Here is a 15331-nt window from a genome sequence, read left to right as displayed (position 1 = left end):
TGCCACCACTACCTCCTTATCCTTACATGTCAGTGTACTTTTTATCATAGCAGCAATATGATGTGTGGTCTTTGCAACACGTGTAATGTGCCCTTCGTAACTTCAGTCACTGTCCACCACCATCACTCAAAGATCCCAAACATCCACATCTTGAAGTACAGCTCCACCAATACAGTATGTAGAATTATATCTTTGTAATCCAAAGTATAACACCATGCCTTTATTAACATTAAAACTACATCCCCATTCATTTGTCCAAGCTAAAAGTCTATTCAAATTTTCCTGTAGAGAATTAACAGCACTACTTCTGATAATTCTACCTAACTTGCAACATCAGCAAACATTTGAAAATCCTTAATCAATCCACATGAAATATCATTAAAAAAACAAGTTAAACAGGAAGAGCCCAAGAATAGAACCCTGATGCATGCCACTGGTTATCTTCTTTTTCTGAGACACAGCTCCATTATACACACTTGTATAATGGAGCCGTGAGCCAATCTCCAATCCATTTAACCAGTGTATCTATTCCTATCCCCTACAGCTTGTACATCAATTTATCATGTGGTAATCTATCAAATGCTTTTGTAGTTCAAGAATATCTGTATATGATTCTTCCATATCCAACATATTCGTCACCTTATCATTTAACACAAGCAGATTGCTAAAACAAGACCTGTCCTTCACAAATCCATGCTGACCATCATAGAGAATTTTATATTCATCAACCCAATTCTGTATTCTATTTCTAACCAATTTTTCCAAGACTTTCATCACAACACTGTAGATATATCTAATACAGACCAGTCTAAAATTGGAAACTTCTCTTCTTGAATCATACTTGTGGAGAGGTATTATTTTGCCTTCTTTCTGCTCCTTAGGAACCTTCTCCACTGCAAGACTTTCATTAAATAACCAGGTCTAGGGCATAGCATTCTTTAAAAATATGTGGTGATATGTTATCCATTTCCACATCTAACCTGAGCAACACTTGATATAACTCTGATTCTTTCACCTTTAATTCTCTTAATTCTTTCCTCCCTCCTATAAACAGCATCATTCACACCAATATGATATTCACTGATGAAGTGTTCATTAAATAATTCTACTATATCATTTGCTATGGTTACTCTGATATTATAAGTGTCAACCTGGCATAATTATTTTTCCTTTTGCTTAGCAGTAAAATTCCCTTGGATTAGCTTTTACCTGACTGGCCAATCTCTTCTCATATTCTACTTTTTCTTTTTTAACCATGCTTGTCACTTTTCTGGCCTGCAGTTTATATTCTCTGCATCTGTTCACTGCAAACTGTCCTGTACTTTCTCCATAACTTCTTTTGTAACACTGCTTACTTAATTTCCTCCATCTGACTCCTACTCTATTATTTGCTTAACTCTTGGTTTGCAGTTATGCATTGCTTATGTTCGATACTACCTTATCATTTCCCATGCACTGTGAACATCTTTTCTACACAATTCATCCACCCAATGTATTGATGCTAGTTGACTATGGAGCTTCTGATAATGAGTCACTAACAAGCCCGGATAGCTCAGTTGGTAGAGCATTAGGCTTTTAACCTAACAGTCCGGGGTTCAAGTTCCTGTTCGGGCATGGATAATTTTTTTTGCCAGCCTGGTTGGCTGAGTGGTTAGCATATCCACTCTCCAGCCAAAAGTCTGTGGGTTCGAATCCTGCCGTGGGCAACGATGTTTGTAATTGTCTGTGAAAATACTTGTGGTGTTGGGTGGTAGATGGCATTGGTGTGTAGATGGTGCAGTTCATTTTAGTTAGTGGATTGAGTGGTGAAGACAGAGTTGGAGAGTAGGTGTCCTCCTTCAATGAGTCTTTGGACTCCCTGGAGGTGTCATGTGATAATAATAATGTTTTTCCACTTTTAATCTTGGCGGGGAGGAGTGAATTGAGTAGACGATTTGAGAATACACACTACGCATCGCATATGACCTATGATTGAGCATGTGCAATGATTGCTAATTCATAAGTATATAGAAATAGAAGACATGACACAACATAAATTAAAAATAAATAAATTTTAATTAGGAAAAGATATTTGGAAAATATTCTAGTGTTTTTTTTTTTTCCTTTTTCTTTTTTTGGGAGTTGCCAGGGCCCCTTGCCCCCCCCCCTCTGGGTATGCCACTGTTTCCACATAAAGATCTTCTTAACAACTTCTTCCAGTTTGACGACTTTCCATACCACACCATATCACCAAATCTCACACTGGTAAACCTTGTGTAGCTTCCTTCACATGCTGATTTAGATAATTATCCTGCAAAAACTCAACATATTCACTCTCCTTGTTACTATACACCATCTCTTCTTTCTAATCCACATTCCTATAATTAAAATCTCCCATTAGGATCATCTTCCTTTTACTTTCAATACTCTCCACATTCCCTGGCCTATAACAACATCCTATTAGATATATTATTCTATTGATCTCAACTTCACACCAAACAGCTTCAAAATCTTCACACATGCTACTATTTTCCACTTTGACTCTTGAAGGACACTTTCTCTGCTACCATTAACAATACTCCTTCCTGCTCTCTTGATCTTCCTATGCTTTCAGAAAATTCTATATCCTACCATTTCAAATCCTGACAATATATCATCCTCAGTCAACCAAGTTTCACTTATGCCAATTGTCTTTGGGCATACCGATTCGATTAATGCTGCAAACTCAATCCCTTTATTTCTGATACTCCGTACATTAGTATACAAGCATAACAATTCTCCACTCTTTGAAGTCGTCCCATCAACACAATCACTCTTTGGTCTCTCTCTGCTATAGTGCACTTCTTTCTTTGTTCTGACCATCCCCGTTTCCCTGATCCTGACTTCGATTTTCATTTATATTTACATGATCCCCACCATTTTGCACTGTATTACTTTGCTCTGCTATAATCAATTCCTCCCCTTGATATATCCATCCTGGTTCCGTCCTTCCACAGCCTTTTTCTCAACCTCTCTCTGACTCTTAGCAGTACTAATTTCATATTGACCCTGTGCATTCTTATTAAACAACAGTCGCTTCAGACTAACACCAAAGCCATTCAAATACATTCCATCAGCTTTGAACCATTCCACCTTCCCTTCGAATTCATTCCACATATATTCACAAATTGAACATTCCGCCTGACATAATTCAGCCATTTTTTCATCCAGTATCATTGCTTTCCTGCTCAGTTCACTACTTTCATATCTGGGCAACAAACTAACCACTTTCTTAATGATACTATTATTTTTCACTTCCTGCAACAATCTCTATAAATCTCTTTCCACATTCTTTGTCCCACTATTCAAGTCATTTGTGCCCACCACTAGTGCTAATTCTGACACCCGTTCTTTCAGATGCCTTCTATGCAAGGCATCTGATATTCGTTTTATTGTACCACCTGTAAAACCTGTCTTGTGCACTTTATCCTTTACTATACCTTTAATGATTGAGTCACCTCACCATATAAAGCAATCCTATCATCCTTAGATATTTGATTCTTCTTATTAACTTCCTTGTCATTTAAACAAGTTATGCTCTTCTTTAAACATTCTATTTCCTCCTACATATATTTAATTTGACTCTTCATTTTAATTAACTCTTGCCTAAACTCTTCCACATCACTGTTATTACTGTCACAAGCACTCCCATCCATTTTCTGATTATTCCCAGTAATAGTGTTCTCGTTTTTGGAACATCCTAGCCTTTCATTGCACTTCTCACATAATATAATACATTCCTTTATGTCGTTCCATCTAACACTCCATAAATCTTTAACATTTTTGGACGCATACGTGAAACAATTGTTGCATCTTGTCCACTGCAAAAGGTCTAGGGAAAAACTTGATCTCAGAGTTGAGATCTTCCCTGCTGCTGGTGTACGTTTCTTTGCTGGCACTGTCACCATTTTTGTAACATTGACTAGCACCTCAATGTTAAGATAAAAACTGAAGTGACCACTTTTCAAAGTACAGTACAATGATTATATTATATAATGACAGAGCATACTTGGCTGCAAGAACAACCAGAAACATTCCTCTCAAGTGGCATTAAGAAGATGATCCAATTTAGCAAGTATCCTTGAAGAAACAAAGGGACTTACGGAAAGTTTAGAATGAAAACAATAATATAATGTCTTGTCAAGTATAATATAAAAAGAGGCTATCTTGAAGAGTACTTCTAAAAGTCTGTATAACGTGTGTTTTTTTTTTATTTACCCTTGTATATTAACTAATATAGCATTATACATTAATCATTTTATTAATGTTAATGGTTTCTTTTAGGTAATTTACTAATTATATGTTTAATAAAAATACAAAAAAAATTCAATTTTTCAGTGCTGCTTTAATTATTGGCTATGTAATGGAAACTTACGGATTGTCATATAAGTAAGTACTGAAGAAATTTGATTATGAATTTATATATGTATTTGAATTTTATTATTATTATTATTATGAGCAACTCAAAGGAGTCCTTAGACTCATCGAGGTAGGCCCTAAACATTTCAAGAACTATTCAGCATTCGCACAGTATCTGTCATACTTTGCTTTGAACTCATTCACAGTTATGGCACCCACAACAGACTTTGGCAGCTTATTCCACTCATTCACCACTCTCAGAGTAAAAAACCCGGCTCTAACACCCTTGTTAGCTACACTCTTGCTCAGTTTCCATGGATGTCCCCTAGTTCTCCCACCACCAGACCTGTTCTGAAAAATTTTCTCTGAATTAATCTTGTAAAAAAAAAAAACCCTCAGTAATTTGAATGTCTCAATCATATCACCCCTTTTCTGCCTATCAACCAATTACTGTAACCCATAGATCTTCAACCTGTTCTCATAAGGTTCATTCCATAGACCAGCTATCATCTTGGTTACTCGCCTCTGGATCCTCTCTACCTCCTCCCATGAAGAAGAAACCCTGGCATCCAGATCTGGGCACAGTAGTCAAGGTGGGGTCTTATCAAGGGTCGGCTCGATAAAGAGGAACAATAACAATAATTGCAACAATAACAATAACCTGCTCGTCAAAGTATTCTTCAGTAACCAAGTGATCTGATGAGCTGATTTAGCCACTTTTGCTATGTGTCTCCCCCAAAACTTCAACTCCCTATCCACCAACATTCCCAAATCTCTGGCTTCATAAATTTCCTGGAGTAAAGTTCCACCAATGTGGTATACTGCTGCTAATCCACAGTGCATAACATTACACTTTGCTACATTAAACTGACGTCCATATTCCTTAGCCCAGTCTGCCAGTCTATCCAAATCATCCTGCAAAATTTTGACATCATGTGCATTCACTATTGCTCTATGCAACTTTGCATCATCAGCAAACAAATGAACAATTCCTCTCGGATCCTTTCCTGTATCGTTAATGAACAAATTAAATAGTAGTAGTCCAAGAACAGAACCCTGCAGCACATCACTAGTCACAGGCAGTCTTTTGGACTCTACTCCTGGATAAACTACTCTCTGATATCTTTCCATCAGCCACTCTCCTATCCATCTCACCAACCCTATATCCATCCCCATATGCTGCAGTTTACTGATTAGAATTCCATGTGGTATCCTGTCAAAGGCCTTAGCAAGGTCCAGCAGTATCACTGTAAACCCATTACCCTTATCCAGTTCAGCTGTCACTGTGTTATAAAACGTGAGCAAGTTACTGAGGCATTATCTACCCTTCACAAAACCATGCTGTCCCCCACACAGTATCCCGTTTTCATCTATCCATTCCTGTATTTTGCTCTTGACTAATTTCTCCAAAATCTTGACAACTACTCCTGATATGCTGATTGGTCATCTTATATTCTAATAATAATTTGTATTATACTTTGTTATTAATGTAAATTTTGCTGTATTCCCATATTACCTAATATGTTTTTTTTTTTAAATCTAAATAATAAATATCACATGGTACTCTTCTGCCACCATCATTATTTATTATGAAGCAGAAAACTTTGCTATTTCTGCCTTTGTGTAGCTTGTTTAGTGCTGTTATTTATAATTTTGTTGTTTAGCCAATTTATTACTATTATTTGTAATTTTATGTTGTTTAGAACTAATATTAGCAATGACAGCATAGCAAGCTGGAAATGGGAAGTTAGATTAATTGTGTGAGTGACAAACAGAATTTGAAGTAGTGGAGTTGAGGTGTCATATTAGCAGTAAAGGTTATGATATTGTTTATGTAAGGTAGTGTTGGAATTTTTATGTTTATATATAAGAAGTGTGAATTATATGTAGATGAAAGCAGTCATGTTCTTAGGTAGCTGTTCTTAATGTCTGTTGTTAGTAGTTACAGGTCAAGTCTGTCACTATGAAATGCTTAAGAAATTCATTGGCAAGTATTGAAGTATCAATTATCTTATAATATTTATCTTGCATAATTCAAAGAAAGTTTCAGAAGGTCAAACCCTGGATCATTAGCGCAGACTTTCTATTGTGCCAGTCTATGGGGGGGGGGGGGGTAAAAGATAAAACTGAAAATTATAGTGGAATTTCTTTACTGAGTCTCTGGAAAGATTTATGCAAACTTACTTGAGAAAAGGCTAAGAAATATTATGGAAAGAAAAAATGATGAGGAACAAGGCCTATTTTAGATAAAATAGAGACAGCTTTTTATTTCATGACAAATAGGCAAGAAATCACATAAACACAACAAGGATCTCTATTTAAGCTTCACTGATAATTAAAAAAAAAGGAATTGCTTAAGATTCAAAGCTAGATCAGCAAAGTGATTATCATACTTCTGAGCACTGCAGGCAAAAGGGATGATTTGTACGACAAGAAAGGCCATATCAGATCAACAGAAAATTAATTAACCATGCTGAAGGTAAATCCAAAAGAGTTTTTTTAGTTATGTTGCAAGTAAGAGGACTATGGAAGGATGACTTTAATTAATGCTGATTGTAAGAAGTTGATGAAAACAGAAGAAATAGTCAAGTTGCTGAGCGATCACTTTACAAAGGTGTATAATTAATCCAGTGGAGATTTTGTATTTGCTGATGTGATAGTAACTGATGTCAGAATTGAGATAGATGAGCAGGGTGTGCTCAACATATTGAAAATCATCCACATGACTACAGCAGTGAGACGGGATGGCATGTCAGCTTGTGTGGTACATGAATGTGCAAAAGAATTGCCATTGCCTCTGATCAAATTGTTAATCTAAATCTCTGCTTTGGTAAGGTTCCAAAAGACAGTAAGATAGTTCCATTACATTGATTACATAAAAGTGGCTCCAAGACAGAAGTAGCAAACTACAGACCAATTAATATTGCAGAAGTAGTGGTTAAAGTATTGGAAAAAATGGCTCAAGGTAAAATCCAGCAATTGATAGATAGGAACATGATGCTCTATGATGGGCAACATAGCTTTTTAAAAGGTCTGCCTTAGTAATTTGCTCACATTTTATAATAGAGTAACAGAAGAATTAGATAAGGAAAATGGCTGCACTGTGATACCACTGGACTTTTTTTTATCATGTTGTATCATTTCTGATTTCTCTGGTATGAGTCAAAGGCCTTGCCAAAACCCAGTAAGTTAACTGATGAATAAATATTGCCCTGTAGCACTGCTCTGCACTCCTTACAAACTCTTTGAAAAGGTTATTTTCTCTAGAAATTCTCAATAGAAGCCATCTTACCCAGTGAACAGACTGAGTTAAGACCTGGCAGAAACTGAAATCTAGCTCTTCCAACCCATATAAAAGTTGGATTCCAAAAGGATCTAAAAACAGAATATAGAACTAGCATCAGCTTATGCACTGTAAGGAAGGAAGGTTTACTCTATAAAACAGCCAAAATAATCAACTACTAAAAAACTCTAATATTAGAACGAATGCTCTTCAATAGGAAAATAAAAGTTTATCTGAATTCACAAAGAAGCAGAATATTTATCCTTTAGAATGGATTTCCTCAGGGATCTGTCTTGTTCCAGTTGAATTCAACCTATCCCTCCAACAGCTAGTCGAAAGTTAATCTACGAGGGTTGTTTGAAAAGTTAGGTAAAAAAATAAGTTAAACGCATTTTTTTGGAAAAAATCATCTATATTTCTCAACATAGTCTCCATTGAGGTCTACACATTTGGTCCAGTGAGTTGCCAATATTTTTATCCCATCGAAAAAGTAGGATTTGTCAAATTATGCAAAATAGTCATGACATCCTTGTTCAAAGAAAATTTTTTCCCACCGAGCCAAATTTTGAAGTTTGGGAACAAGAAGTCACATTGGACCAAGTCCGGAGAATACAGTCGATGTGGAACAAATTCAAACCACGATTTTGCTATTGCGATGGCCGATGTTTTGGATGGTGCATTGTCTTGATGAAAGAGCACTTTTTTTTTTGTACTCCAATCTTGGCTGCTTTTTTTTAAATGGTTCAACATTGACACATAATAGGCTCTTGTTATTGTTTTATCCTTTTCCAAATAGACTAATCATGATAATTCCTTGGGAATCCCAAAAAACAGTGGCAATCACCTTCACAACTGACAAAATGGTGTTTGCTTTTTTCGGTGCTCTTTTCACCGGGCATTGTCCACTGTTTTGACTGCTGCTTGGACTCGGGTGTGTAGTGGTGGATCCACGTTCCTCTACAGTCACGAATCGACACAAAAAATCCTGCGAATTGCAATTAAACATTACCAAACACTACTTTGAAATGTCTTTTCACAGGCATTTTCGATTGACAATCAACATCGCTGCAGCCATCATGCACACAGCTTTTTCATGTGCAATTTTTCATGCAGGTTATTATACACCTGTTCAGTTGAGATACCTACAATCTCAGCAATTTCATGCACTTTCACTCGGCAGTCTTACATAATGATACCATGGATTTTGTCAGTTATTTCCTATTAGTGACCTGAGTCAGGCAACCAGAGCACGCTTCGTTTTCGATGGACTTATGACCATGTTTAAACTCGTTTATCCAAAAATAAACAGTTGTTAATGCTGGTGCAGAGTACCCATGAACTGCATCTAACTGGTCTTTGATCTGCACAGCCGTACACTTTTTCAAATAAAAGTGTTTTATCACTGCATGAAACTTGTTTTTCTTCATTTTTATGAAAAATGTGAACACGGTCATTTTAATTGCTTGCCAAACGAGAATACTCATTGCACGCAGCTAAAATTTTGTCGGGGATCATGAAAAAGATGATACGTGCTGATACTAGTATGAATGAACGAATTGTGTTGCCGTCTATTGAAAATTTACCAAACTTTTCAAACAACTCTCATATGCTGATGACATAACAATCACTCTAAGACAATAGCTTCCAAGGCAATGAGGAAACAGTGGGCAAAGATTTGAGCTCACTGCAAAATTACTTTATTCCAGCAAAACTGCTGTTTCAGCTTTCTATCTAAATAACATGGGACTTATAGAAACTAAACAATAAACTCCTGCAACAGGATTCTGATCCATGAAAGTAGCTCTCATTAGCTTTTGATACTGGTATGAACATGGTCAATGGCTGTCACAATATTTCATATTCTAACATACTGAAAACATTTGGAAAAAAGCTAAGTTAATGATATCTGCCAGGAACATCATAAACAAGCTCTTACAACAACAGCCCTCTCTTTAGTATTCCCAGTGGCAGAGTATTGTTCACCAGTTTGGAGCCAAAGTCACCACATGACTAGTGAACACACAACTTAACATAATGAGAACCATCTCCAGTACCTTAAGATCTACTCCTCTCTCATGGTTACCTGTTCTTTCCCACATCACTCCTCTATACTTCAGAAGAGAAGAAGCTACCTTCAAAGAAATAAATAAAATTAGAAATAGCATGGCTTGTGGAAATACCAGTATGATGGTTCTGAGGAATGATGAAGACTGGAACGAACTTGCTTGTAGTTCCTGATTACAGATCCAGTTATCAATCTCCAGGATTCAGCCATCTATGTGGACACCTCTTGAGCAAGCTAAACAAATTTAGGACCAGAAGCTGCTGTACCTGCTTAGTGCATCTGTGGGAAATTTCACAGCCACCCTTGTGCGTGTGTGTGCACTGTGCAGTGCTGACTATGCATCATATCACTGATGGCTGCCGCACATACTCCTTCCATGGAGGCCTCAGGAACTTGTATTTACTTCCAAATAGTGCCACTAATTGGCTAACCGTATTCCATTTCTGTTCAGATTGGGGTGATGAAGTAAGTTTTCACAACTTTCTTTGTATAAATGTCCTAAAGAAAACTGCTTTTTTGTCATTCATTGGACATCATGAATGCATCTTAAGTGAATGTTTTCATGTAGTTGTATAAGTACTTAGGTATTGCATGATCTACAAAGGATCCTTCCTCAATTAGTTTCTGAACTCCCTGGATGTGCCTTTATGACAATAATGAGAAGAATTTTGACTAAGGACGAAGTAAAGAAGTATGTGAGGTCCAGGTTCTCATGGCATGTTTTGTGTGTGTGTGTGCGTGCATGCGTCTTCGACGAATGTGTTCAAGCAGAGATGTGATAGGTATTTAGGCATTGTGTGACTAAGGTGGTCCATCCCTTGATGAATCGTTGAACTTCTTGGAAGAATATTTGTAATAGTTGTTAGAAACATAATAATTTATACTTTCATGGTGATTTGTTTTGCTATACTTGACTCATCTGTGAAAGAGATCTAGAGTGAGATCGTTTTAATAAAATGAGGAATTTTGGTATTATTTCTGGGAAAATTCCCATGTTACTCCTCTTAAAAAACTATTATTTATACGGCTATTTTAGTCTCTTTTCGTTTAGGAGTGTCCCTTATTTTAAATACATTGGCTTTTTACTCAAGAATTTTTAGGGCATTATAAGTGTATTTTAGAGGTAAATATATGCAGACTAATAGAGGAAGAAATTTTGCACATACCTTGTTCGGATGTTAGGATGTCTTCGTTTTCCATTCTTCTGTTTGGCCATTAAAGGGGGGTAGGAAATGTGAGGGAGTGTTTGAGGCAGGGGGGGTAGATTAAATTAGAAAACCCTTGTTTTTTTAAAAATAATATATATACATATATATTATTATATTTAAGGGTGCTACTAGGAAAAGGAAGGGATTTATGGGAAACAGGACTGGGGGAGAGCGTTAACGGGGTGCGAGCCATTTCTATCGTATATCATCATCGGAACATTTCAGGATAAGTGTAGGGCTATGTCATGTCAGCTTGGTCGGAGTCGTACACACACTACTCACAGAGGACCACATCAAACAGGCCATACATGACAGATTTAAAAAGAAAAATCAAGCATATTCATACATTCACAATACAAAACGTAGATTGAAAACTCTACTGACTCAAAGGAATGGGCAGTTTTCTCAGAAAGTATCCAAACATACATCAACGACTACACACAATTAATAGAAGTCCAACACAAAAAAAAAAAAAATGGAATACCCTAACAGGCACCCAATACACAATACATGCAGCTTCCAAACCTTCAGTTATTACCCCCCCCCTCATGACCCACACAACACAATTCCATCATAAATTTATGACATCATAATCTCACACCCGACGAAATCACTATCCTCAACAAAGGACTTAACTTCGCTGTATTCCCAAAATACATACTGAGCAAAGGCATCATTATTGAAGTCCAAGCAAAACTTGAAAATGACCCAAACAGAGACACAATATTCCAGAAAATAAACATCATAAATAGCAAAATAATAGTGAAACCCAACATTACTCCCAACTTACAAAAAGCCCTATTATCTTTAAAAACGAACCTGAATATAATGATCACAAAAGCAGACAAAGGGGATACAGTAGTTATCATCAACCAAACCGATTACAACAACAAAATAACAGCCATCTTAAACGACTAACATACCTACCGAAAAATCCAAAATGATCCCATCCTCGACCACATAAAACAAATCAACACCCTACACACTTTAAAAAATCAAAACAAGATAGACAAAACCACAATGAAAAACACAACTCCATGCACCACACGTGCCCCTGATATGTTCGGGAACATCAAAACACACGAAGACAGTTACCTGATATGGCCTATAGTCTCCTACAAGAACACCACCACAGCACCATTAACGAAGTTTGTAGCTAAACTCATCAAACCTTTACTTACAACGTCAAATTCTATGATAAAAAATACAGACGACCCATTCCAGAAAATAAATAATGTTACTTTACCCTGGGAAGACGTCCTCGCCTTGTTGGATGCAACTTCATTATACACTAACATGGACGTCCTCAGAACATTAGACATCGTACACACACTACTCATAGAGGACTGCACTCTGGATGCACCCACAAAATTAACACCTAATGACTTCATAAACTTGATCAAACTCATAATATCAGCTAACTTCTATAAGTTCAACAACAACATTATATGTTCAAATTTTCAGTCTCCTTATGGGCCAAGACATCAGTGGACAACTAGAGGGATTATCCCTGGCACACATAGATCAGTCATCTCCTTTGGAAATGCTATGACTGATCTTAGATTTATGTATTAACTGATTTCAAAGAAAACTTAAAATTGTGTGTTATAGATTAAGTCAGAAATTGCTCTAAGTATATCAAAACAGACAATTTAGTAAATCAAAGGTTGACTAATTTTGACAGTAATATATCAGAACACAGAAAGATAAGTAAATAATTATTTATTGACTTATTGCTGATATTTCACTGGTGTAATAACCAGCATCTTCAAAGCACAAAACATAGTTTGTCACAGTATGCGAGAGTACAACAATATGGTGTAATAGTGGGTCTAATTTGAAAAATTATAGCAACAACACAAAGACTGAAGTCCTAATTAGGTGCCCTCTATGTTAAAATGTTAAATTTGTTAACATTTTAACATAGAGAGAGAGAGAGAGCAAGTATGCTCTCTCTCTCTCTCTATGTTAAAATGTTAATTTTAACATATGTTAATAAAAAAAAAAAAACAGAGAGAGAGAGAGAGCAAGTAGCAGTAAATCAAATATTTCCAGCATCATATATTATTTAAGCAATACATAGTCAACCATTTGAGTTGTAAATCAGCAGTTAGAATTGAGAGAGGTACAGGAAGATGGTTTAATGTTAAGTCAGGTGTGTGAGAAGGGTTGTACATTATCCCCATTGTTATTCATCATCTCTATCGATCACAATTATGAAGGAAAGTAGTATTAAACCTGATATCAAAATTGGCGATGTTAATCTCAGCTCTTTACTTTATGCTAATGATATTATACTCCTAAATAAATCCAGGACAAGTCTGCAGAATTCTCTGACCAAATTGAATAACTGCTGTAATAAATTTGGTATGAAAATCAGCATTAAAAAGACAAAGAGAATGAAAATAAGCAGAAACATTGAAAACATCAACTGCATACTGAATGGAGCACGTAAAACATTTCAGCTATTTACGCATAATATTTAGTGAAGATAGCACATTAAATTTGGAAATAGACAACATAATTAACAAAACTGGTATGGTAGGAAGTCAACTGATTAAATTTATATGGAATAAGAGAGATAGTCAAAACACTAAATTAGATGTATACAAGAAGTGTTCAAACTAATTTTAACTTATGGATCTGAGAACTGGATTAGAAATAAAACTCTTGATTAAAGTCTGGAGACCACAGATATGATAGTCCTGAGAAAGATTAGGGCTGAACAGATGGCATCAATGGCAGTATCATATTAAAAATGAGGATATTCGGAAAGAACTTCTAATTGTTAGCATTCAGAAATGTGTTAGCAGAACTAATCTCTGGTATGGCCACTTATGCCTGACGTATACACTCAGGGTATATGTCAGGCATGTGATGATATTATTTACAGTTATTATATATGTGACATGTAAAGATAAATCATTGTATCAGAAATTAAAAATATTCAGTCACTCTCACACACACACCACACTTTCTCTTACTTAAATTGTACAATTAGAGATAAATGTGCTCAACTAAAGAGTAACAAACTCACAATGATAAATATGTAAGCCATCAAATCAAACTACACTTTAAAACACTAGAAGTAAACCTTCAGTAGTTTTGAGTGAATTAAACAGAGCAGATAAGTTATATCAGTTGCTTGTTCTGCATTCAGAGTATTAATAACAATCTATTCTTCCTTCACCATGAGAGAAGAATTTAACTGAAGGAAAATTCAGATAAACACTGGTTCCATTCCAAAGTGGAGAATACAAGTTCTTGCATAAAATAATGGAAGTACATGTTAGTTTCTGTTGTTCCAGTCACTGTAAGAATTATCAACTGTTCCTTTACTTCAGTTGAACAAATTTCTGTAAGAAATATTCTTGAAAATATCAGCATAAACCAGTTGCCATTAACAGACTGTATGTCCATGCACTTCTTAAATAAAACCTTCATTTTATTCTGTAAATGTATAGAAATTCTGGATCCAAATTATTCCATACTTCGACATTACCTCTCTCAAAGCTATACTTTCCTTCTGAGCTCTCTAGGTGTTATTTTTCTAAGCATTCTCCATTGCTAACCAAAGAAACACTGCATGACATAATGTGGATTGCATTTGTCACATCCAGGTCTTTGTTCTATGTTTGGATATATTGCTGCCAACATGTGCATTTATCTTGATGTGAATATCTTTCAAAAAAAAAAATTCACTGAAATATCATTATTCCACACTCCTCTTCAGTATTTTCTTGCTTCATGCATCTAAACTTTCACACTGAAGAAAATTAGTTTTAGTTTCTGAAGTGCTTTGCTCTTGATGTCAACAATGGTAAGCACTATTAGTACATATAATTTAGCACATACCGGGTGGGGAGCAGTTAGGGTTATCTAGTATTCCTGTAGGCATGTGAAAAATTTGCATAAAGTCTTTAGTGATGACAAATGTCTCAGCATCTCTGACTGCTTGGTCTGTACCACTGGAGAAGGAAAGCCTGTTGGTGTTGTGAATATGAAAATCTCTTAGGAAGATGAGTTTAATGTTAAGAAAGCAGGAGTGGAGAAGATCAGTGTTTAAGGAGAGGAAGTTAAAGAACTTCCAGTTCATCTCTCAAAAAGAATACAGTGCAGCTATAAGTTAAATGTCTAGTCCAGAAAGCCAGTCCAGGACCTCGTGGATGCCTTGGAAGTCACCATGAAATTGGCACTTTGGGCAGTTGTTCACAATATGAGTGATTGTCTGGGCTATGGGGGAATAGTCACAATAAGGTTGGTCTGACAGTTTCCATTTGTGTAATAGGTATCTATCTGCCTTGGTAGTTTTGATTCTGTTGACAGATGACTAAATCTTCCTAGGAAGAGCAAAACCAAGCTGCAGAGCACAGGAATCTTGGGAGATTTGTTGGATCA

The 15331-nt window shown here is 36.1% G+C and overlaps 1 protein-coding gene across 2 annotated transcripts in view; it reads left to right on the top strand.

Moving 5' to 3' along the window:
- The window catches only part of LOC150101593 (serine/threonine/tyrosine-interacting protein-like), a 264341-nt gene that overhangs the window by 201159 nt on the left and 47851 nt on the right, over positions 1-15331 (top strand). For both annotated transcript variants that reach the window (XM_090400470.1, XM_090400471.1), the window contains one exon: positions 4357-4407. In XM_090400470.1, the coding sequence (XP_090256596.1) occupies positions 4357-4407 (51 nt within the window). The remainder of the gene's footprint in view (positions 1-4356; positions 4408-15331) is intronic.

This window comes from Typopeltis vanoorti, chromosome 11 (genome assembly GCF_054136105.1).
Source record: "Typopeltis vanoorti isolate ZY-2024b chromosome 11, IOZ_Tvanoo_1.0, whole genome shotgun sequence".
Classification (NCBI taxonomy): domain Eukaryota; kingdom Metazoa; phylum Arthropoda; class Arachnida; order Uropygi; family Thelyphonidae; genus Typopeltis; species Typopeltis vanoorti.
The sequence above is the reverse complement of the archived record's forward strand: the minus strand, read 5'-3'. Positions and strand labels throughout refer to the sequence as shown.